Source organism: Cervus elaphus, chromosome 14 (assembly GCF_910594005.1).
Source record: "Cervus elaphus chromosome 14, mCerEla1.1, whole genome shotgun sequence".
In the NCBI taxonomy this organism is placed as follows: Eukaryota; Metazoa; Chordata; class Mammalia; order Artiodactyla; family Cervidae; genus Cervus; species Cervus elaphus.
The window spans coordinates 64,247,856-64,273,576 of record NC_057828.1 but is presented as its reverse complement, the minus strand read 5'-3'; the positions used below and the strand labels follow the sequence as shown (position 1 = coordinate 64,273,576).

The 25,721-nt window shown below is 44.9% G+C and overlaps 1 protein-coding gene across 3 annotated transcripts in view; it reads right to left on the bottom strand.

The window, feature by feature from the left end:
* CACNA1E (calcium voltage-gated channel subunit alpha1 E) overlaps positions 1–25,721 on the bottom strand; it is a 412,948-nt gene that overhangs the window by 150,550 nt on the left and 236,677 nt on the right. For all 3 annotated transcript variants that reach the window (XM_043923905.1, XM_043923907.1, XM_043923906.1), the window contains exon 8: positions 7,409–7,512. In XM_043923905.1, coding sequence (XP_043779840.1) covers positions 7,409–7,512 — 104 coding nt within the window. The remainder of the gene's footprint in view (positions 1–7,408; positions 7,513–25,721) is intronic.

Sequence of the window (25,721 nt, the reverse complement as noted above, 5' to 3'; positions counted from 1 at the left end):
AGGGACTTTATATGTATCAGGCCACACTGTGTATGTGAAGACCAGTGTGTGTGAATAAGTATGTGCATCAATGTATGGACAGCTTAAAACTGGCACCAACATCTGTATGGTCAGGATGATATTCTAGGTTAACCATTAGCTGGTTTTCTTTAGTTATGCCATGTTGGGAGCCCATATTCCTGGATATGGGCCATGTGGTGTAGGTGTATCAGAACAAGTCTCTAACCACAGGTGGGAAATTATAACCTTTGACCATAACTCTGCCAGTAACTAGTTGGGGCTCAGAATCTCTAAACCCTCTTCTTTCCATCCGTAAATAAATAGAGTATCTACCTACTGCACACAGCTGTTACAAGGAACATATAAGAGCAAGAAGCAAAGGTGCTCTGAAAACTATGCCATACTTTATACACACGCTCCCTGTATATGCATGTGTCAGCAGTTCCTGGCTTAGCTGTCCCTGCCCTGGTTTGGAGACAGCATGATGGCTCCCTCAAGACTCTCTCCCTCTCTCCAGAAACCCTGGGAGCAGAGGGTAGAGGTAATGGGATAAGGGTCACTTTCTGTTTGCATGAGCCTTCTGCCCTGTCACCCCTGACTGCACCTCAGGACATGCTTCTGCAGCCCTGGTTTGTTTCCATGGAGACAGGAAGCTCTGCTTCTCTTCAAGCCTAAGCTAATAGTTTTCATCAAATCCCATTTCCTCCAAGACAAGTAAAAATGCGACAAAGCTATCCACAGTTCCTGTTTAAATACACTGAGACTCTCAAACATACCTCTGAGCCCTCTACCCACCTAGGCCTGTGCTTCTAGGATGGGTGCCACAGTCACTTTCACACCTGGTGGGTCATGAGCACTCGTGTGGGCTACCTGCCCTCCCTTACTGGACTCTTATCATTTGCCCAATAGGATCTCCTCCTTCCATAGCTCTTTTTCTGCTTTAGGAAGCCTCAGGGCCTAACATTAAACTGCCTGCAGGTCACAGGGAACACGTGCCCCAGAGATAAAACCTTCAACCTTCTCCCTGGTTTATACATGCAACTCCCAACCAACCCCTTACTCCAAGCAGAACACCTACATCCCCATTCAGGGGCATGTGAGAACCAGACAAAGCGAGAGAGAGAACCCACACCCCCACCACCCTGTACACAGAACTAGCTGCTGCCGAACCGTCTACAGACACACCAGTGGAACCACATAGGTGTTGAGTATCAGGAGAAGGAGAAACCAGGACAGAACTATGCCAGCTCCAGTCCACAAGGCTCCTATTGTTAACACTCTTTTAAATGTCAGAATGTCTTCACACCAGCTGTTCCCAGCTGCTGCTGTCACCTCCGAACCTTCTCCAGAAGTGCTAAGGAGGCATGTGCCATGCTACTTCTGTTTCATCTCCCAACCAGAGGAGGCCGCCTTCCGGTCAGAGAGGAGCTCACAGTCTGACAGTGGGCTCGAGCCCAATATCACACGCTGCTACTTGGATGATAGCCACCTGCACCTAACAGTGAGAGAAAATGAGCATCAATATTATCAGATGGGGTAAGAGCTGACAGCTACTCCATGCCATAGCTGGGCCTCAGCCTGGGAGAGGGATATTGCTATCCCATTTCACAGGGGAGGAAGCAGGCCCAGAGTAACGTCCAAATGCACACTAATAAGCAGCAGGGTTAGGATTTCACCCATGGAAGAAAAAACCATGACAAACCTAGACCGCACATTTAAAAGCAGAGACATCACTTTGCCGACAAAGGTCCACAGAGTCAAAGCTATGGTTTTTCCAGTAGTCATGTATGGATGTGAGAGCTGGACCATAAAGAAGGCTGAGCACCAAACTGATGCTTTCAAACTGCAGTGGTGGAGACGACTCTTGAGAGTCCCTTGGACAGCAAGGGAGATCAAACCAGTCAACCCTAAAGGAAATCAACCCTCAATATTCATTGCAAGAACTGAGGCTGAAGCTCCAATACTTCAGCCACCTGATGCAAAGAGCTAACTCACCAGAAAAGACCTTGATGCTGAGAAAGATTGAGGGCAGGAGGAAAAGGGGACGACAGAGGATAAGATGGTTGGATGGCATCTTCGACTCAATGGACATGAGTTTGAGCCAACTCCATGAGATGGTGAAGGACAGGGAAGCCTGTCATGCTGCAGTCCACAGGGTCGCAGAGTCGGACACGACTTAGTGACTAAACAACATGACTATCAGATGCCAAAGTTCGCACTTCTTCCAACCTACCATGCTTTCCCACCAGGGTAAATATGTAGAATTCAAACAGGCAATTCCAAACTAGCGCTAGTACATCAGAGCAGACACAGTCAGACACAGGACTGTCTTTCAGCGCCAGTGTTCTGTCCCCTTCCAGCTCTGTCAAGACACATTCTCAACCCATATCGGAACTTTATCTGGAACATCACTGACTTGTTATTCAAAAGTGAGAATCTGACTTGAATTTTTCCAACTAAAACATCGACACACTTAGGAAATAAGTAAGGACAAAATGTAGCAGATAAGATTATACAAATGGGAGATTATCCCCTCAGTAGAAATACAAGAAGAAAGAAGTCTGTGGTCAGACCCATCCTGGGCAGCCATTAAAATAGAAGACTTGAGTTGCAGCTACAGGATATGTGGAGACAATTACCTATTGAACATAAAGGATGTCAACGAACGCTCACTGAATGAGCACCTACTTAAGAAATCCTATTACATCTGTGACTCTCCGCTCCAGACACACACTATTAAGAACTCCTTCACACTGTCTCCTGTTTTTCCTTCATAACCATTTCACAAGTCACCCAAGGCTCTTACTACTACAGAGTTGACTAATACATCAGGGTTTTCTCTTAATCTTCCTGCATCTGGTCTCTCCCCAGGCCAATCCTCTTCCTGGGGAAGAGAGATTGGTCTCTTCCTCAGGTCAATGTCTCATACAGACCTTTTGTCCTATACTTTTGTGTGTGTATATGATCATTATAAAATTTAATTTCTATTTTTCTCAAAGTTATGCATGTTGTGCTTTAAAGTCAAATATTTTTTAAAGCTTATAGTGAAAAAACAGCAGCCCACAGCCTCACCCTTTCTCACCCCTAAATCTGACTCCCCATAGGCAACCACTTGTAATTCTTTTACCTGCTTCTTCTAATACTCATTTCCAATTTTCTAAATATTATACTTATACAACTGCTACTTCTTAATCTTTCCATTTTAGGTATTGCTTAAGGACTTTCCCACTGTGGAACCCAAGATTTCAGTCTCTGACATTCCCTTCTCCTCCCCCTACTTATTCTCTCTTATGCTCTCAAGGCAACCATAGCACCATGGGGGCTATCTCAAAATCCAGTGTGAACAATGCACACCTGACTGACAGTTGAGCTGTACGGAGTACCTACTTTGCTTATATTCTTTTGATGATAACACTTCTGTATTCTGTGGAATTCATTGCTTAGATTGATGTATGTGTGTGCAAATACATACAAATACTTATATATAGTTTTGGAAAAAACATTAAACTTTTCTAACTATACTAATACACATTGGGAATTATTAATTCCATTTTTTCTTAAAGATATCGTTTTTAGAGCCTTCTGTCATTCTACTCAAGTCTGAACTTGGTGTTCCCTAGACTTTCGGACAGTTAGCATCCTAGACTTCCCTTCATCATCATCCTGGAAAACTTTCTTCCTCTCTAATGAATCTCTTGTTTCCATGAGTAGCATATGTCCTTCTCCCTTCTCAATGAATTCCTTATTTTTAGTGACTCGCATTCTCCAGTAACTTCTTCAGAAAGAGTGTCTCCAAGTACGGCAATTTCATCCTCACAAATAACTGCTATTTTGGCTAGGTATTGAATCCTATCTTGGAAATTTTTTTCCTTCAGAAAGTTTTAGGAGGTTTTCTATTGGTTCCTAACTTTCAATATCATTGAGAAGTTCAAAGCCATCCTAACTCCAAAGCCATCCTAACTCCAGATTCTTTACAAATAAAATTCATCCCCTTAATAATCACCAGAAGCTTACAGAATATTATCTTACTCAGATGCTCTGAAATGTCATGATTTATCTTGGAGTGCTCTTTTCTCTTTCATTGTGTTGAGTTGTCAGTGGGCATTTTTCTTATTAATTCATCCATTCTCAGTTATCTCCATACCCACCTCCCATTTCCTTGCCATATAAATAACTGTTACATTATATTCAGTGTATATTTTTAATGAATTTTTACAAACTGTGTACATTTTTAATTTATGTGGATGATACTATACTGTTTCCTTCTTGTTTTCACTAAACTCTGCTTTCAATGTGTACATGGTCTTTGTTGCTCCTAACTGCCACATAATATGTCATGGTCTGCATCCAAGAGAAAGCTCACTACTCTCTTAGTTATGGATACCCAGATTTTCGCTAAGTCTCCACTATAAAAACCTAATGACAGAAAGAGTGTCTTTGCACATGTATCAACAGATCTTTTAAATTTGGCAATGTGAGTTTACTAGTTCTAAGAACATCTTTGGTATTTTTCTTTATTAATTTCTTTCTATCCATTTCCCTATTTTCTTTATGGAATTTTTATTAGTTCAATGTTGAAACAAATCTTTGATTTTCTTATTTTTGTTTTACTTTCTGTGCGATTTAAACTTTATAGTTCTACCATTTACTGTTTATTACATTTTTATACATTTTACATTAATTCATTGTACATTAATATAAATTTTACATTAATTCTTTTACATTAATTTCCAAATGCTCTTAACTGCTAAGTGTTCTTTTTCATAGCAATCTAATATCTTGTGGATAATCTCTTCTATCTCTGCTGATATTAATTATGCTTTTAAAAAATTACTTTCTGCTCCCTTCATTATTCATATTCCCTCAAGCTCCTTCTACTTATTTATTATTTTGATTTGTCTTCGTGTTGGACCTTTTCTTTGAATGCTGATGACCCCTAACTGTGTTCATATTTAAGATCAAGGCACAAAAGGCTTCTTGGAAGCTCCTGTGAATGGTTGGGGCATATAGAATGGGGCAGGGGGTGTAGTGGATGACTCAGAGAAGGCAATGGCAACCCACTCCAGTACTCTTGCCTGGAAAATCCCATGGATGGAGGAGCCTGGTAGGCTGCAGTCCATGGGGTCCCTAGGAGTCGGACATGACTAAGCAACTTCACTTTCATTTTTCACTTTCATGCATTGGAGAAGGAAATGGCAACCCACTCCAGTATTCTTGCCTGGAGAATCCCAGGGACGGAGAAGCCTCGTGGGCTACCATCTATGGGGTCACACAGAGTTGGACACAACTGAAGCAATTTAGCAGCAGCAGCAATGGATGACTAGTACTTGCCTCTCCCAAAGATGCGTCCACATGCTAATTCCTGGAATCTGTGAACACTCCCTTATTTGGAAAAAGGTAATGTAATTAAGGATCTTGAGATGAAGAGGTCATGCTGGATCATCCAGATGACACTAAATCCAACAAGTGTCCTCATAAGAGAGAGACAGAAGGAGGTTTTAGACAGAATAGGAGGCAATGCAGCCACAGAGGCAGAGAGTGGAGTGATATAGTCACAAGCCTAGGAATGCCTGGGGCCAACAGAGGTTGGAAGGAGGAGGAAAGAAATTCTCCCCTAGATCCCTTGGAGGTAGCATCACCCTGCCAGATTTTGGCCCTCTAACCTCTATGAGACAATTTCTCTCACACTCTTAAACCACCTGGTTTGTGATAATTTGTTGCAGCAGCCAAAGGAAACTAATAAGTGAACCTCACCACAAGTGATGGGTCAGACCATTTTTCTGGTCACCATCAAATATCAGGATACAAAGGTCTTTTCTCTTCAGATGGATGGTTTTCCACAGAGGAATGCTGTGAAACCCTCTCCCTCTCCTTCCCCAGACTGCTACAGTTCTGAGAGCCAAGCAGTAGAATTGGGCTGGAAACATGACATCCAGTTTGTGGACTTTCATATAATACTTCTGCTTTCATTATAAGAGATCAACCCCATCTAATATTAAACTCTGTTTAAACATGGTGGGTTGAACCAAGTTGGTCATCTCCTGTGTGTCCACAAACCCAAGCTTTTCTGATTCAGCCTTGAGAGAGAGGAAGTCTTCTAACTAGGGCAGTGTGGGGTTGGGTGGGGCAGACACCTATGAGTACTGTTTGGTTGAGGGGAGGACATATCTAAATGTTCCTCACAAGGATTTATGAAAAATCTTGTTTAGCATCCCCCATAATCCAGCTTTACATGATGCCTCAATTCCTGACCCTTTTTTGGCATTCCTCATTGTAGTTAATGGAGCCTCAGCTTTCATGCCACTAGATTAGTTATCATTTACTCTCTGTCTCAGACATTTTGTTGGCAACTCTCATTTGTTTTCATACCCTCTCCTATTCTCTCTGTCACTGCGTCCTTCTCAAAATTTATTTCCTGTGTTTGTGGATGCACAAGAGATAGCCAACTTGGTTCAATCCACCATGCTTAAACAGAAGCACCACTTTATAAATTTCCATTTCAAGAACGTTTGCCATTCAGACAAGAAATTATGTTCAGTTTTGCTCAGAAAACAGAAGACCCTCTACAACCCTGTTTTTGCCCTTCTATTTTCTCCTTTCAATTCCCAAAGTGAAATTTCCACTTAAGTTAAATTAGGTCACATCATAGTCTTCTCACTCTCCATAACAAATCCCATTTCGTCATGTTGGCTTATGGGGGGTGCTCCCCTTTCTGGAATATTCACTCCCATGTATTCTATTTTATTCTATTACATATTTTGAATCCCAAACAAAATCCCAATCCTTTATGAAACCATTCCTGATAACTTCAGACTATATAGATTTGTCCCTTCCCCAAACAAATGAACTATAACTTATATTAGCAAGTAAACAAACTTCTGCTCCCTAACTGTTTCAAGTGTTGTTGTTGTCTTTTCAGCAAAACATAAGTTTTTTAAGGGCAAAAACTATGCCTTAAACTTTATGTGCTCCTTGTAATGCTTATCATGGCAATGAACACTGAATGTTTGTTAACTGATGTACAGTAATTCAAGCCACAAATATGAAATTTGATGTCCAATACAAGATAGATTAAGAACTTTTTGAGGATACAGTCTGTATCTTATTAAACATTATATGCCTAACAACCAGTACAGCATTTAACAAAAATGGTCTCTTTTGAGTGATGGAATGAAAGAATGGATAAATGGACCCTCACTACATGTCATGTTCAATGTTGTACCAACTTAAGATTTTTAATTCCTAAGAATACTAAAGATGATTAAAACGACTGTATTCCCAGCATCTAGAGCAGCTTTTGGCCCAAAGGGGCTGCTCAGTAAATGAGGGTTGCATGAACGAATTTGCAAGAAGTCCAGAGCATTAGTTTATAGTCAGAGAGAAGAGAAAAGAGAAACATCTGGCTTACCCGGAAAGCACTCCCAGGACGAGGTTGAGAACAAAGAAGGATCCAATGATGATGAGGGGGATGAAGTACAGCCAATTCCAGGTGGCTCCTAAGGCATCATTGGTCTGAAAGAAAGAAAAATGGTTCTTTAGTATTATACTTCATCAAAACCATCTGCCAGGTGAAGGCCTCCATTCCCACAGCTTCACATGGAAGGTTATGCAACAAGCACAGTGCAATACAAACATACACTGCATTGCTTCACTCCCGATTTGATGTGATTATAGATTAACTCATTCTCCCATGTATACTGTGCAGGGCACCATGTCACTGTCATACAATAGCCTGCATTTGAATAGTCTAATATCCTCACCCAATGGATAACAGTCCAGAAAGGTCAAATATTTTTCTAAGATCACACAAATAATCACTGGTTTTACAGTGTTCGGTGATGTGGGTTCTAAGCCTTTCTACTCTAAATTAGGCAAATTTTCAAAAGACAGAGGCAAGGTACGTCCATCATTTTAGTCCAGGGATTTTGGTAAAGGCTATGACAGGTTGCTTGGAAGAGATGAGTGTTATCCACGTCCTGCTCAGCTCCTGACCCTGGGCTCTGGCTTTCTTTCTTCCATCACATCATGGTCCAACAGTACACAGCTAGACCAGGCCAGGCCCTGGGAAGACTCTGGAAAAACAAGGAATAAATCTAGACTTGAAAAGGGATCCCTTATTCTCTCTGTAATGCTAACACATCGTGAACTAAACCCTGCATGGAAATCCACATTCTGGATTCTAATACCACAAGTGTGACGCCAGGTCTCTGAATGGTAGAGGTTGAGGGAGGATCACACCACGTGGCTCAAGAAAGAGAAAAATCAACTCTTGGTAGGATTTCTCATTAAGCACCTTGAAACGGTTTTGGAACATTTTGAAAGTCCCATCTAACACTTGGATCTCTCAACTCAGCTTTCCCTTGACTCTCTCTCCCCATGATATCAACCCCAAATCTTCCTAATTAGTCCACTTGAATTACATTTTGCATACATAGGGCTTTGAAATCCCTCCCAATCCCATCCTACTCTCACACACAAACTTTAATACTTGTTTGAAACTCAACAGTTTCTAGAAAGATATCTTATTCCCAATTCACTGGAGAAACAAGGCCATCCAAATCAAACGCCATGCCTAAAATTCACACACTAAATTAGCAAAATGAAGATCCGAACTCAGAATTTCTATGGCAAAGTGTTTCTTGTCCTGATGTACCTTTTTCTCCCTCTCACTTTGCCAATATATTTTGATTCATCATCTTCCTGCTTCCCGTGGACTTCTATGACATTCTATCTTGTTTTTCCCCCAAATTATCTCATTTTCCTTCTGCCTCCCAATCAAATATGTCAGCCTATAAAATACAGCCTCCCACTGATCATGGCAATATCACTGCACAATAGATTTTTCCATTAAAAAACAGCTTCTAAGGCAACCTCTTTCACCAAACTTGTCTCTTTGTCTTGCCCCTACACTGTTCAGAGAGGTATGTTTGCAAACGAAGCAGAATAAGAGATAAAAACAAACACCTTCTGAACTGAATGAACAAAAGAAGAGACCTGACAATTTCAGTAAATAAGAGCTAGTGTTTTGGTTCAACAGGTCTGGTGAGTCAAATGCAAACAAAGAAGATGCGGGCCAGACCTTAGAGGAAACCACTCCTGGTATCAGAAGGAAGATGCAAAAGAACTAGATGCCAAGGCCTACAGGGGGTTTGAATGGACATCAGTTCAATTCAGTTATTCAGTCGTGTCCAACTCTTTGCGACCCCCTGAATCACAGTATGCCAGGCCTCCTGTCCATCACCAACTCCTGGAGTTTACTAAACTCATGTCCATTGAGTTGGTGACGCCATCCAAACAGCTCATCCTCTGTTGTTCCCTTCTCCTCCCACCTTCAATCCTTCCCAGCATCAGGGTCTTTTCAAGTGAGTCAGTTCTCCACATCAAGTGGCCAAAATATTGGAGTTTGAGCTTCAGCATCAGTACTTCCAATGGATATTCAGGACTGGTTTCCTTTAGGATGGACTGGTTGGATCTCCTTGCAGTCTAAGGGACTCTCAAGAGTCTTCTTCAATACCACAGTTCAAAAGCATCAATTCTTCGGTGCCCAGCTTTCTTTATAGTCCAACTCTCACATCCATACATGATTACTGGAAAATCCATAGCTTTGACTAGACGGACCTTTGTTGGCAAAGTAATGTCTCTGCTTTTTAATATGATGTCTAGGTTGGCCATAACTTTTCTTCCAAGGAGCAACTGTCTTTTCAACAACTCTGTGGCTTAGACAGTCACCCCCACCCTTAGACCTCTTTGGCAGCAAGAACTCAGTCTGCTCCCGGTACCCTAATCAGGGCTCAAGTGCCAATAAGCATTAGTTGGTGTCAGCAATAGCAATGATGAAATTGTGGCTTTTAAGCTCTCTTTGGTCCCAGGAGTGACTGTGCTATGTCTTGAGGATGGTGAGAGCAATTTCAGTTGGGTGACTATTTGCCAAAGATATTGCAGAGTGAAGAACAATTCCCAAATTGTGGTCTTCTTATAGCTAGTGATCTGTAAGATGCTCACATGTTCTGTGGAAAATGAGCTTCTGGAATCAAAGAAACTCGGGAAACACAGCAGATTTTATTTTTGCATTAGCCTGTGAGAAGACCCACCCAAAAGAAATAATATTCAAGTTGCTTCCTCCATCATTTCATATGATTCCTTGATTACAAACCTCCTTTTCAACAGAAACCTATTAGCATATCAGAAAACACGGCCCGTGAAACACAGGGATGGAAGGACTCCTCTCACGGGCCCAGAGGCTGGGATGTGCTTTCTAACTCTTCTCTAAAACACTCAGAGTGTTGTGAGAATGTTTTGGTTTTGCTTTAACCTACATTTAGGCAAGATACTTCACTGTCTGCTCATTTCTGTACCTGGCACCTGACAAAGTGTTTGGCACACACAGGTGCTCAGCCAATCAATAAATGACCATGATTTGAGTAAAATGATTCTCGGGTTTAAAATATGCCAAAAATAAATTCATTCTGATATTCTCCCCAAGCTTTATCTGAATTGCGTTTAAAAAAGTCATCCACCATGGTATTGGAGCCTGTGGAAGGAGAAGATGAGAAAAGAAAGAGAAGGAGAAAAAGAATATCCGGGAGGACCCCGGCATCATGCCCTAGGGGGTTATTAAGGATGACTGACAGCTTGAAAGGGTTTTCTGGAGAAAGCAGCTTGACGGCTCCCCTAGATTATTCACAAACCTTTTAATAGACCTGCTGCACCCTCTTAACACCTTCCTCCTCTCCCTCCGGCTTCTCTTAGATCTTCCCCTCCCATCCTTCCTCTCCAGGTGGCCTTACAGCCTCACCTCCCGTGCCTGTCGGTGGATCAATGACAGGTCCACTAAGACAAGGGAACAAACCTCAGCAGGAAGTGGGCAAGTTTGGGACTTCACGCCTCCCTCCTCCAAAATGGCAAGGTTCTTTCTGATGCTAATTAGAGTTTCAATCTCTTTCTGATTCATCATTATTACAACCTTAAAATTGTCCAGTGTAGGAGAGACAACTACTGCAGTATCTTTTGAGATGGAAGAAGAAAGCACTCAACAACTCTGAAGGCAGCAAGTGCCCTGACACCATATGAGGTGGGAGTCAGGAGCGCCAAGCAGAAAGTTGCCAGTTCAGCTCGAGAGTAGGGACTGTGCTCCCTCTCAGGGTGGGCATGCATGTCTGTGACACAGTAGGTGGTGGGAGAGCAAAGGGGCTGCCTACGTGAGAGGAAGCATCTCCCCTTCCCTTCTCTCTCCCTGGTACCCACCCGCCCAGCTTCTGTGATCCCAAGCACCTTGGATGTGGGTGCATCACACTTCATTCTCCCTACTGATTCTTCCCTCAGGGACTGGAACAGTCACACTAAGAACTCCCTGCAAGAATGAGGGAAAGAAGAACCACAGCTCTCCCAACACGGTCCACTGATTTCTGGCTCCAGGAGAGAGAGAGTCTCACGGTGGAAGCTTCCCTGCCCAGCCCAGTATTATGGAGCAGCTTAAGTATAAACCAGCCCCTCCTTGCAAAGAAGGCTTGACAACGCATTCCAGCCTCCTCCTTCCCCACCATTCATGGAACACCTACTCTTTGGCAGGCAGTACCCGAAGAGAGCTTTTCTTTGGAGCAGTGTCCTCTTATTTAAGATGCTGAGTCTCCTCCCACTGACCCAGTCAAGCCCCTAGACTCGACAGGCTGGCTGTCCTCCACTTCTCTCCCCTCCCCGCTCCCTGAGTGACACACACACGCACACGTGTGCGGGGCGGGGGTGATGACAGACAGAGAGCGCATCGGAGGCGGCGGCCCACCTGCGCACGCAGTGCTCAGCGGGTAGCAGGCCTGACACAGTGGGAATGTGTTCCTCTGGGAACCTGCCTGACTGGGGGTGGTGAGCCCACCCACTCCCTGGGCAAACAGGCACACATGGCAATTATCACATTAATCTCCGGGGGATGGGGGCGATGGGGGAGGGCAGGGGTGGGAGGAGCTAGACTGGAGAGAAAGATGGGCATGAGGATGGCAGGAGGCAGGGGGTCCCAGGGTTTTCCAGGCACAAGGCTGAAGGTAGGGCTAGCCTCCGTAGTTGGAAGCAGGTCTCTATCAGGGTTCCACAGGGCTCTGTGGAAAACAGGCTGAAGAGCCTCCTCCTGGATGTCCACGCCTTTCACAGAGCAGCTTCCACCAGGGAGGCTGAATGACCTACGGCTGCAGAATTGGGAGGCTGATAAGTTGGGACTGGGAAAATATGGGGGTTCTTTCAGGGGAAAAAAGGGTCCTTTCAGGGGGGAGAAAAGGTCTCTCAGATACACCTACTCCCCAGGCTAGAGGCGCCAGCAGGCAACCCCCAGCCTGGCCCCCAGCAGGGTTCCTCGGCCAGCGCGTCACTAGTGTCTTGGGCTGGATGATTCAAGGCTGGCTTGGGGAGGAGGACACTGTCCTGTTCACTGCATTTGCAGGATCCCTGGTTTCTACCTATTAGATGCCAACAGCATTTTTCCCAGTTGTGACAACACAAAGTGGCTTCAGAACTGCCAGACGTCCCAAGGGGGCAAAAACGGCTTGCTATTGAGAACTACTGGCTTAGAGATTCTTGTCTCAAAGACAGCTTTGGAATTACCAACTGGACTCAAGTCAAGGGATGGCTGCAGCAGCAGCCCTGGGCTGTCAAAGAGGCCAGGCCATTCATCTCCACAGAAACATCTGTCCAAGGGGACTTCCCTGGTGGTCTACTGGTGAAGATGCCACACTTCCACTGCAGGGAGCACAAGTCCAATCCCTTGTCAGGGAACTAGGATCTTGCATGCCATGTGGTGAGACCAAAAAAAAAAGTCCAAGGCCTCTGCTGACCGCTCCAGGGAAAGAAAATTCAGAGAGGGCAAGAGTGGAATAAAGGAAAGGGGCAGAGACCAAAGACAATTCCACAATTCCACCTTCCCTGATGGTATGATACCTGGGCACCCATCATTGCCCAGCTTGCTGGCCTCCCCTAGGCCCGCACTTCATTCCAGCACCAAGTGAATGCCTCCTTTTCATCCCGAGAGACTTGAAGTCCACGGCCCAGCACCAGAAGTCATGGTTTGTACGACAAATGTGTGGACCATGTATTAATACCAAGTGACAGATATTCTCCTAGATACTGGGGACAAATGATGGACAGAACAGTCCCAGGTCCTGGTCCACATGAAGTAGTATAATGGGGAGACCCCCATTAAATAAGTGAGCTCACACAGCCTGTTTGACTTTAAACTGAGGGGAGGGTGATGAAGGATCACTCCGGGAGCTGACCTGAAGGTGCATCTGATCTGGTTCAGGAAGTCAGCAAAGGATTTGCTGAAGCTTTCAGAGTAAAGCATCACATGAGTCTAGGAAACTACCTTGGCAATGGCAGCAGAGGTTAGAAAGGCAGAGGAAAGGTTTATTATGGAGGGGAAAGGGAGAAGAGGAAAAGGTTTAAATTAAGAAGTGCTCACAATCATAAAAAACAAGTTTATGCTTACCAAAGCAGAAAGGGGGATAGTGGGGTAAATTAGAAGCTTGAGATTACTATACACGTTACTATATATAAAATAGAAAACTGACAGGGACCTACTGTATAGCAAAGGAAACTCTATTCAGTGTTTTGTGAAAACCTGTAAAGGAAAAGAATCTGAAAAAGAATTGATCGATATATGTGTGTGTGCGCGCGCGTGTGCATGCATGTAACCGAACTGCTGTGCTATGCACCTGAAACTAACATGCTGTAAATCAGCTACACTTCAATTAAAAAAAAAAAAAGATTAAGAAGTGCCAAGAGGTAGGGGACACATGAGAAGAAAAATGAGGGCAGGGAACGCTGACACCGAACTCCTGCCTCTGCAGTAGCAGCCCCCAGGCACCTGGGTGGATGTTGTACTGAAACATTCATAAATCATAAGGGCACCACCCTCAGTGGATTTTTTCAAAGTGTACATAACTGTGCAGCCAGCATCCAGATAAAACCAGGCTTCCCTCACATCCCTTCCTAGGAATCATCTCCTTCTTCTCAAATGTAACGGTCTCCTGACTTCTATATCCATCAATTACGCTGGCCTAATTGCCGGGAGAAATATCAATAACCTCAGATATGCAGATGACACCACCCTTATGGCAGAAAGTGAAGAGGAACTAAAAAGGCTCTTGATGAAAGTGAAAGAGGAGAGTGAAAAAGTTGGCTTAAAGCTTAACATTCAGAAAACTAAGATCATGGCATCTGGTCCCATCACCTCATGGGAAATAGATGGGGAAACAGTGGAAACAGTGTCAGACTTTATTTTGGGGGGCTCCAAAATCACTGCAGATGGTGACTGCAGCCATGAAATTAAAAGACGCTTACTCCTTGGAAGGAAAGTTATGACCAACCTAGATAGCATATTAAAAAGCAGAGACATTAGTTTGCCAACAAACGTCCATCTGGTCAAGGCTATGGTTTTTCCAGTGGTCATGTATGGATGTAAGAGTTGGACTGTGAAGAAAGCTGAGTGCCGAAAAATTGATGCTTTTGAACTGTGGTGTTGGAGAAGACTCTTGAGAGTCCCTTGGACTGCAAGGAGATCCAACCAGTCCGTCCTCAAGGAGATCAGTCCTGGGTGTTCATTGGAAAGACTGATGCTGAAGCTGAAACTCCACTACTTTGGCCACCTTATGTGAAGAGTTGATTCACTGGAAAAGACCCTGATGCTGGGAGGGATTGGGGACAGGAGGAGAAGGGGACGACAGAGGATGAGATGGCTGGTTGGCAACACCGACTGGATGGGCATGAGTCTGAGTAAACTCCAGGAGTTGGTGATGGACAGGGAGGCCTGGCGTGCTGCAATTCATGGGGTCGCAAAGAGTCAGACACGACTGAGCGACTGAACTGAACTGAATTAAGAAATCACGTCTCACATTTCTCTCAATGTCCTGAGCCATCCACATTCCCTCACTGCTCAGGGACTTAACATTCGGAAGAACCCTCCTACTGTTGAGCTCTCACCAGCCTGGATGTGGCAGAGTCTGTGCTGTCCCCAGTGGTTTCCTTTAGAGCAGGTGGACCAGCCCCCCCCACCCCCCGGCAGCTCTGAGTTTTGGCTGCTAATGGCTCACACCTGGATCCTCCTGAGAAGTAGGCCCCCGGCTGACAGACCCTCCTCATCTGGGAGTTTATGCCTATCCTGGGGGCCATGACCTGGAACCAACAGCTCACTGATACAAGGGTGTCGCAGGCCCAGCCCCTTCCCCTTCCCCTCTGCGCGGGACAGCCTCCGTGGTGCAAGCTAAAACGTGTACAGCTACGTCTCTGTCTAGTATTTTCTCCTGACCTATTCAACTTTCCTCCTATTAGTTCAGGCTTCCCCGGCGAGCAGTCCATCAGTTAAAATCATTGACACAAAAATCTCTGTCCCAGAGACAGTTGATAGGGAATCTGATTTAAGGCATTAAATCGTTTTCTCATCAGGGTTTGACTAACCTCACAAAGCAGTAACACTCTGCCCCGAGCCACCCAAATGGATAGTAGATGATGTTTCTAAAGGCAGAGCCACTGCCCTTTGACCACAGTCACATTTTAGCGAAAGGAGGTACGATGTACAGCGCACCCTATGACCACTAAGCAAGTTAAGGCCTGTGGACCACGTGTACCAGGAATTCTAGCCACCATCTAAGTAGATTACAGGAACACACTACCCAATCCATCACTTGGTAGAGGAGGAAACTAACTAAGGTCTGGACAAGCAAAGTAATGGGGCCACAATCTAGAGCCACATGGGGTCAACTTCTTGAGGACGCTTGACTGCCCATTATCTCACTTGGTCTCTTAATAGCAATCCTACCCACTCTACCACCACCTTCTAGGGCAGAGCCACAATAAAGAAGAAAGCCAACACGAGGGTCTGGCAGCCAGAAGGTAAGAGCTGTATGTCTCAGACCCCAGGCAAGAAAGCAGGGTCGGGGGAGCAGGTGGAAAGAGTGAGGACAGAGAGCCTGAGTGAAGCATGGCCACCTGCTGCCACCCAGCAGGAAGGCGGAGCCTGTCAGTCCTGGAGGCAAAGCATTCCATTATGTCTCAGACCCCTGCGTGTATTTAATAAACATGCTAAGTCTCCCCACATAAACAAGCTCCAAAGGCAGCATCTGGCTTAGCCAGGGGCCTGAGATAAGTAATCAAGGCTTTCCACGCATTCTGGTCCTTTGCAGTCCCCCAGATTTGATGGCCAGCGGCCACTTTCTCCTCTTGCCTGGACTGCCAGCGACTGTCACTGAGGATTCGGCACTGCCTTAGCCCACATGCAAAAGTACCTCCAGAGGGACTTCCTACTGGGCCTTTCACCACTTATTCTTCCCTTTCTCTGACCAGTGGAAAAACAGAGCAGGACCAGTGGGCCCAGGACGAGAGCCAGAAAAATCTGCTCTCCCACCGTGTTCACAGGCAGCAGCATGATGCCATCAAGCCCACCCTCGGGAGCTCTGCTTAGTATCACCGACCAGCAAACACTGCCCCACCCTGGACTTGGGTGGCGATCACCACTGGGGCTGGGCATACAGGTATGGATGTATCTGTGAAAATCCATCCACACTCCTGGGAAGAGGACGCAAATAAATGTCAAAGTGAGGGCGGATGAGCAGCGCTCCATCTAACCAGGAAGGCTGCCATGACCTTGTCCACGCAAGTGAGCGCCTTCACGCCCACACAGCTCGGGGCCCGGCTGTGCTGAAGAACGCTTTGGTAAATCGTAACGGTTCCAATAATGTTGTTATGTGAGGTTTGCTGTCTCTTCCCTTTCTGATCACTGGTCCCAAAGCCCAAAATGGAGATAACACATCTGTTCAAGATCTTGTACTGTTGAAGCCGGGATTGGGTTCCACAGGGGCTCAATAGTCTATTCTTTCTACTTGTGTGTATGCATGAAATTTTCTATAATAAAGAGTTTTTAGATTTTCCCCAAATAAAACTGTATAGGTTATTTATACGGTTCAGGGTCATATGTGGGTTTTTAGAGAATCCTTTGTGGCAAAACACTGAAAAATGGTAACAGTGATGGTAACTGGGCAAGGGTAGAAATTAGTGATTTTATTTAAAAATATTTTTATCCTTTCCTATACTTTGCAGCTTTTTCTGCAGTAACTAGTGGGTTTTGTTTTGTTTTCATGGTCAGAGAAAACATAAAGAGTACTGTAGGGAAATAGCCAGAGAGAAGGGAAGGCCCTCCTGCCAGGCAACTGCAGCAGAGTGCTGGGGAGGTCAGCTTCCCTGGGGTCACTGGGAGCTGGACAGTTGACCACACAGCGAGCCATCCAGGCTGAGATGCTGCTCACCTCTGGGAAAAGGTGAGCATGCTGTTCTGATGCTGCCATATGTACGTTGGCCAAGTTGGCCACTCAGAGAGGAAATGAACAAGGATACTTCCAGGACTTCCCTCGTGGTCCACTGGTTAAGACTCTGAGCTTCCAGTGTAGGTGGTACAGAGATCGATCCCTGGTTGGGAAGCTAAGATCCCACATGCTGCAGCACAGCCAAAAATAAATAAATAAAGAGGTTGTTTTTTATGATGATCAGCTAACACACATCACCCTTCTACCCAGTCTACACGGCTGGTTGACGAGAGACTGAATGTATTCTTGCAAGAAACTCAAGCACCAGAAAGAGCTCAGAGAATGAGAGAAGACATGAGTCTCAGGAGACCCTCCCTTTAAGGCCCAGGGACAAAGGGTACATGAGGCTTGACAGACCCTCTGCATTGTGAGAGTTCTGTGTAGTTTAGAAAGGCTATACTAATGCCCTGATGACACAGGGCAGCAGGTCTTCAACCAGTCCCCGGCTGGTTCTCTGCTCCATCCCACAGTCCTCAGAGGTCAATCCTCCTAGTTACGATCATTTGCTGCCATTTCCACGAGTCCCCTGTCTCCTCCAGTTAAACATCTCTATTTCCCATTCGTCTAACATGAATTCTGTACCTTTCATCATCTTGAAGTTTAGAAGGAAGAACAGCATCTTGTACAAGCCCCTTACTTTAGGAATGAAGAACCAAAGGTCAAAAAGCTGATTTCTGAAAGATATTCCCTAGCTGATTACAGAAGTACAGCTAGGACTTCTGACCCCCAGGCTACCTTCTATTCTCCCCCACATCATTTAGTATTGAGATTAAATATATGGTCCTACTCCCTCTGGTCATTTGTATGTAGTTACTCTAGCCTCCTGCTCTCCCTTGGAAGCTCCCTAAAGTAGGACACCATGATGATGTCTTACTTCTGAAGGTTCAGAGACTGGAGCTATGAACATGGCTATCAGATTTCATGAAGAAAGGAGTGAGGCTGGAGATGTCCTGGAAGGCATCCTGGGGCTGTGCCTTCACCTGGACTTGAAGTAGGACAAGGATGTAGATTGGCCCATCGATGGAGGAAGACAGTCCAAGAAAGGGAAACAAGCGGGAATGATGAGGCCACAAAGAGTAGTCGTGGGGAGCAGCGAGTAAGGCAAGATGAACAGGAGCAGGTCCAGGCTTCCCTGGCAGACCAGTGGTTAAGAATCCATCTAGCAAAGCAGAGGACACAGGTTCAATCCCTGGCCCGGGAAGATCTCACATGCCTTGGGGCAACTAAGCCTGTGCTCCCCAAAGAGAAGAGCCTGTGCTCCTTGAAGAGAAGACGCCACAAGGAGAAGCCTATGCACCACAATGAGAGAGTAGCCCCCACTCACTGCAACTAGAGAAAAGCCCGAGTGTAACAATGAAGACTCAGCACGGCCAAAAATAAGTAAATAAATAATTTTTTTTTAAAAAGAGGAGCAGGTCCTGGAAGACCCTGAATGGGGGTGTAAATGTTTGGATTTGCTCACTACCCTAGAGCTCTTCCTTCCTTCTACCTTCCCTCTCTGCCAAGCCATGCGTTCCCTCATACTAAGCCTGTTCAGTCTCCAGAAGGATTCCCTGAAGCACATCACTCGACTTTTCTCTAGAATTTCCCAGCACTTAGGTGCACCCCGTAGCAGCATGCATATTCATTCAACATTTTTGAGTGTGTACTCTGAACATGATGAATGAGAAAGGAAAACAGCCTTGAGGGCCTTGGTATCCATAAGGAGGTAAGTCATGAGTATAAATGCCTATAATTGAAAATAGAGCATTAAGTACTGCACTTGGGTTTTATTTGTACTTGTTTACAGACCCTCTTTATATGCGTTCTGTCTCTCTCATATATTAGTCCTCCCTTTCCATTAGGGTTGACGGGTTCTTATCGACAGAACCACATCCTTTATCCACTCTACTAATGCCTACAAACAAAGAGATTCTCAGTAACACTATGAACTAGCAGATTTTAACACTACTACCATTCTTCTGCCTCACAGGCCTATATGAGTTTCCTTTTCTGGAAATAAATATATCACCTGTAAAATGGCATCTCTGTTGACACACAGCAAGTACACTTAGCTAACTGAAATATTCAGTACAGCACATAAGAGCAGACACTCAAGAAAAGAGCTTCAAGTATAATCATTTTTCGTGGCTTTCATTCCCTCCATAATGCCTTCTGAGTAGGTAAATTAATTTATCATCCAACATCCATGTTTTAATTAATGACTGCGTGTCAAACACTATGTAAGGCTGGTAAGCCCAGCTGCTTCCCTAAAGAAGCCCCAGGCCAGTTAGTTTCATTTATTTTGTGGCCACAGGAACCACTCTTAGTCCTTGGTAAGAACGGCTTGAAAGCAAGGTATCATAGCTTTGATGTCTTTGTATCTTCTGACTTTAAGACATAGCTCTTGAAAACATGCTCAGTGGGTCTGCACTGGTGCTGGTAATGGGGATAATGAAATGTTCAGTCCCATGATTTATTTATTGTGGGATAAATATGCCTATTTATCAGCCAGGGGTCTGAGAGTATCTAGGTGAGGTTCTTAAGTGTGATCTGTCCTGCTGGATCAGTTTCTCCAAGAATGCTGGGCTGCACATGGGCCCAAAACATCACTCTACTCACCTCCATGGCCATTGGGAGAGCCTGGCTCAGCCTGAGTCCCCAGGGCTGGTCACCTCCACTTGTGAGCAGCTTTGTCCACTCACCCCAGTGTTAGACAAATGTTATTTTCTGTGTGTGCCATGATGTGAAAAAGAATAGGAATCACTGTGCCAGACACCATCTGTCAGGGACACTGAGGAGGGAATTCCTCACTTGAGTAGGTGCCTACATCAGACAACAGATGTGGGGTCCCTTCCCACTCAGACCCAGATTCCTCACTGTGGTTCTCCTCTATCTCATGGACTTGAATTCTCTGGTCTTTTCCCCAAAACCCTCCCTTTTCTCATCTTTTGATTTCTACTAACTTGTTTACTCTGCTGCTGCCCTCCTAGACACTCATCTTGGTGGTTCTTCTTCTTTCCCCAAAGATACACAGGGTGTGTTCCAACTGAGCATTCCTATTGGCTTAGGGGAGTAACAAGGCTGAAACAGAATACAGATAATAAAGTAATAATGTTCACTGCTTTCCCAATCTAGTAACCACTGGAAAAAAATCTCTTTTGGTCTTTATCATTCTTTGCACAACTTTCATTGCTGTACATTAGGGTGGAATGTACTGATATCAACCATGTCGGGTGACACATACAAGACTGCATATGAGCTGTTGGATGGCAAATCCAACATGGACCCAATCAAACCTATTTCTGGAGGTACTAAGTGTACACCAAGAAGACCTGATTAAAACATTTTTATCTCCACATTTTCCTGTGACTTACACCCTAAGGCTCCAATGTAATTGAGAAGGAAAAAGAATCAAGGCTTCCATTCATTAAGCATCTAGTCTACACTGAACACTGAGCCAGGTGCATACCAACCACGTGTAAGAGAGATGCAACTGTAATTTCATGTGTTAGAAACAAAACAATAAAATCCAGGCTCATAAAACCTGAGGACTTGCCCAAGGCCCCGTCGTCAGTATATTATAGAACCAAAATCCAAACCCATGTTTGATTTCCTCTTAAGACATGACATGGTGTTGCCTCTTGTATGGTGCGGGAGGGGGAGAGAAAGAGAGAAATAAAAAATTTTAACATGGAACATATCAGAACAAAGCTATGAATGCAGGTATTTACAACAGCAGTGACAGCAAAAAAAAAAAAAAAAATAGTTCTCATCAATTGCATATTGAAATCCTATCTAAATATTATATTGTTTCCACACCTTTGAAAAACGCCTTAATGCAATGATTTCTTCTCATTTCTTCTAGATAAGGTTGGAAGACTGTCATAGAGAGTTCCCTGGCTAGTAGTGCAACAGTCACTCTGTTGCCAGGGTGATCTTGTTAAGTGGGACAAGTGACTTCCAGCCACAGCTAGCTTCAGTCTTCAGAGGAGGGCAAAGCTGTCATTTCTAACCAACATCTCTCATCTGTCAACATCTCTCTAACCTGTTTCTCTTCTGCTTAAAACCCTCCAAAGGCTGCCCATGCCATATCTCCTACCACGAGAGACGAGACCCCAGCCCAACCTCTCTAGCTCACCTCACTGCCCCCGCCTCCTTGTATAACCAAGTCACATGGCCACACCGAGATTCTTACAATTATCCCACATGCCACTTTCTTACACAGCTCGGTGCTTTTGCTCATATAGTTCCCACTGCCTAGGATACCTTCTCCGCCTTTTCCTCCTGGAAAACCTCTGATTGAAGGTTACCTTCACCCAGAAACCCTCCCAGAGTCGGTCATTCTCTTCACTCTCTGCACATAGGCTACCATGTCACTCAACTCTGTCCCATACTCATGGCTTACTGGTATGCCTTTCTCTACAAAAGCTGACACTGCCCAAGAACGAGGAGAAGGTCTTCTTTTTCTGTCTGTCTCAGAACCCAAGTTAGTTCCCAGTGGGTACTCAGTGCCCAGTGGGTACTTTATTCAGAGTGAATAAAAAATGAAGTTAATATGCTGAATGTGTCATGACTGAGCAACGAAGCACAGCACAGCACACGACTCTGATTAAATCTAAGACAAGCAAAAGAGAGAAAAGAAAAGGTGATGAGAAAGAGGATTTCTTAAAGAGTTAATTAAATGTCCAGAGGTTTTTTTTTATCACTAAGAGGGCAGAGTCACAGGTTGCCTAGAGGGGTTTATCAGGGATTATCACTTAATAAGCCCTTCCCAAGTATATCTGGCCACTAAAGGACTTCATCCTCCAATATTCTTCTTCAGAAGAAAAGCTCTATCACTCTTATCTCTGATGAACTCGAAAGAATTAAAAACAAAACTGGTAGATTCTGCCATTACATTCAGCTACAGTTTCAGCTGTAAAACTGAGTTTGAGGGAGGTGGAAAATACAGACTTGTATGTGGACTGTGGTTCTTACACGACCCCAGGCAGAGATTAGGAGAACTCTTTCTGACTGTGAAACTATTGGGTTGGCCAAAAAGTTTGTTTGGGTTTTCCATAACACCTTACGGAATAACCTAAAAGAACTTTTGGCCAACCTAATGGAACAGAGAAACACATCTCTCAGTAGATGGTGAAGGGGGTTGAGGGGGAGGGAACTAAGAGGGGAGAGAGCAGCCTCTTTGGGAAAGCATCAAAAAAACACAATCTCTCTGCAGTGGCCAGAGGGTACGAAGGTGACGGGAAAGAAAACATGTCTCAGGGAAGGTGACCCTGGTTCTCTCAATGTCAAAGCTAAGCTTGAAACTTTCTAGATCCCAGATGGGGAGTTCTGTGTTCTGTCCTCCTAAGCTTTGTTGGGTAGAGATGCTTCTACAGCTGGAAATTCATTTAAGCCTCCACCTGAAACCCCCACTCATCTTCTCAAAGATGAAGAAATGCATTGTGAAAAATTCTGGCCATCCTTCAGGGCCTTTCTTTTACCCCTTCTGGATGAACCAATACCCTGATCACCCAGACAGGGCCCTCCAGTGCCCCAGGGGCTTTTCCAACTAGTTTTGAGATCCTCTAATTTCCATATTCAGAGCTAGCCCCAAACCATCTGCTTGGCTTAAACCCTGACCATGTATTTAGTCTGAAGAGTATACATTTCTTGAGACAGACTCTCTTGATATTCAACATGAGGTCACACAACATCAATAATAAGAGTCAACACTTTTGGGAGCAATTCCGATGTAACGTTTTGCCCACAGGTGCACACTTAATTTTCTCAAGAATCCTTTGAAGCAGATACTAGTAGCATAGCCTTTTTCTCTCATAAGGAAACTGAGGCACAGAGCAGTTGGCTAGCCTGCCTGAGGCTGCACAGACAGCAAGTGACAGGGTGAGGACCACACCAGCTGTCTGATAACTGAAACACAGAAAATGCTCCACACTCATTACACATTAATGTTATTTAAATAGGTTAAGTTCAGTTCCCTTTAACCCTTGAAAATGGGGGGAGAAAGAATGAATGAATCACTATTATTTATATCTGTCTCATCTAAATATTTTACTTGGAGACTGTACCTACTTCTAAACCTCTTATCATTTGCAGGGGATTGTAATATTTATCACACCACATAATGATTATTTACTTGTCAGGCCCCTGTACAAATGTGTGAAATCCTGGAGGACAGGGTTTTGTGGTTCATTGTATAGCGTACCTGTTACAGGACTCTGAATACTGCTCAATTCATATCTGTTGTATGAGTGGGTGAATGAGCTAATCAAATCTTTTAGAATAGAAATGTAAAGGAATATTCCAGCCACAACTAGCTCAAATTGGACAAACACAGTCTAGAACAGTGGTTCTCAAGGGTGGACCCTGGTCCCCCAGCACCAGTAGCTTTGGGGGGCCTTGCTGGAAATGCATGTTCTTGGGTCCCAGGGCAGACCTTCAGATCAAAACCCTCCAAATGAAGCTCAGCACTGAGCCACTTGTACTTTTACAAGCTTTTCAGACTATGCCTCTACAGTCTGAGAACTAATGGTCTAGGGGAAAAAAAATAGAAGTCTGTCATGGGTAGCCTCAGTTGCTATGCTGCTGTATCCAGAAGTGGAAAAAAAAAAAGAGATCTGAGGAAAGTCTGAGGTTGAGTGGGGAGGAGGGAAGATGACAGAAGGGTGTGGGGAGAGATGAAGAGGGAGGAGAAAGAAGGTGGGTGAGAAGGAGAGACTGATTCATGCCAAAATCTGCTGGGAATGAAATGGGTTCATGATTGCAGCCACGTGTTGCCACAGCAACAGGTCCAGCACCTCCCCAACCCTCCCCTCCCCAGGATGACCAGGCAGCAGACACACCTACGCTGAGGCCTGAGCCCTGCAGAAGGATTTAAGCTTCAGCAAGCTGGAAAAACACAGTTAGGAGAAAGCTTATGGAAGGAGCTCCCCACACAGGCTCTGGCCCCCAGCTGGACTCCTGGAAAGGCTGGTTCTTCCTAAGGGCAGCGATCAGTCCAACAGGAGGTGAAAACACAACCGTGTGGGTTTGTTCCTCCGCACCCTGGCTCACAGCGTCACACAGCCTGGCTAGGATGGCTCCGCCGCCCTGCAGGACTCATTGTGAAAAAGGATGAGTAGCTTAAGAGGAGAGGGAGAGAGCCCACCATGCTGCAGGCGTGGAAGCAGAGGAGGGCATGAGGAAGCAGGGCTCACAGACCAGGGAAGGATTACTCCAGAAGCCAGGGCAGGAGACCAAATGGGGACGGAGACATGGAGCAGGGTTCATATGAAGACAAAAGGCCAGAGGTTCAGGAGGGAGAGCAAGGGGCTAATAAGGAGCAGAGGCTCTCAAGAGCATCTCAGCACTTTGCTGGGAACGGCTGGAGCTTCCAGGGGACCCACAAGGCAATCATACATCCAACTGACTTCACTAACAAAGGCAAGACAGGGGCTGCAGGAGGACACTGAGGCAGGCAAAGCGCACAACGCTCCATACGCTAGATGGAAATAACTCCGGGAGAGCGAGTTTACAGCCAATTAGACATTAAAAGTAAGATATAATTGCTGTTGCTATGTTTGTTTCCAAGAAGAACTGTGTTATGATTAGACTAACAGCTAGTGTTAGAATTCTGAGCAAGCTGCATGGAAGACTTAGCCTCACTTTGTCTCTGCGTGAGAGAAAAAAGCAGGTGAGAAAATGCTGAATCAATAAACCACCACTATTGTTCAAGGTATCTGCCCTCTGAACACCCCTGTGCAGCCCCTGAACCCTTTTTAGGAGGGAGAGTAGGGAGAAATATGCTGAGATATCTCCCATCCAACTCCTTCTAATCCTCATAACGAGCCAACTAAGGCATTATTACAACACCCATTTTTATGGATAAGAACACCAAGCCCAGAGAAACTGAGGAACATGCAGGTCATAAAGCACTGGGTTTTGAACTCACCTCTGCCTGACTTCAAAGACCATGCTCCTTTACTGACAACAAAAGGCACAAATCTGTCCACAAAAATGGAGAGGGGAGAACTGGTGGTCCATAAGTTACTCAAAAGCTGTGTACCTATTCCAGCCAGAATTGGGTATCTTTCACTGGACAGGTTAGCCCTGTGAGATGCTATAGTGTAATGGTAAGACCCTAGCCTCCCCTCTTCTTAGTTCTGTGACACTGGGCAAATCATTTAAACTCCCAGTGCCTCAGCTTCTCATCCTGCCTAATGGGGGTGATAATCCCTCTCACGAAGCAATGCTGGGAAGATTAAGTGAGAAGCATAATCTGATAGGTAATACACACCCCACCAGGTATTAGCTGTGGGATTGCAGGCACGTTATTTAGCTTTTCTGCCCTTTGGCTGCCTCATCTCTAAAATGGCTGGATTAGAAACCATGTGGCTAAGACACTCAGCTCAAGGGATGGCAGGC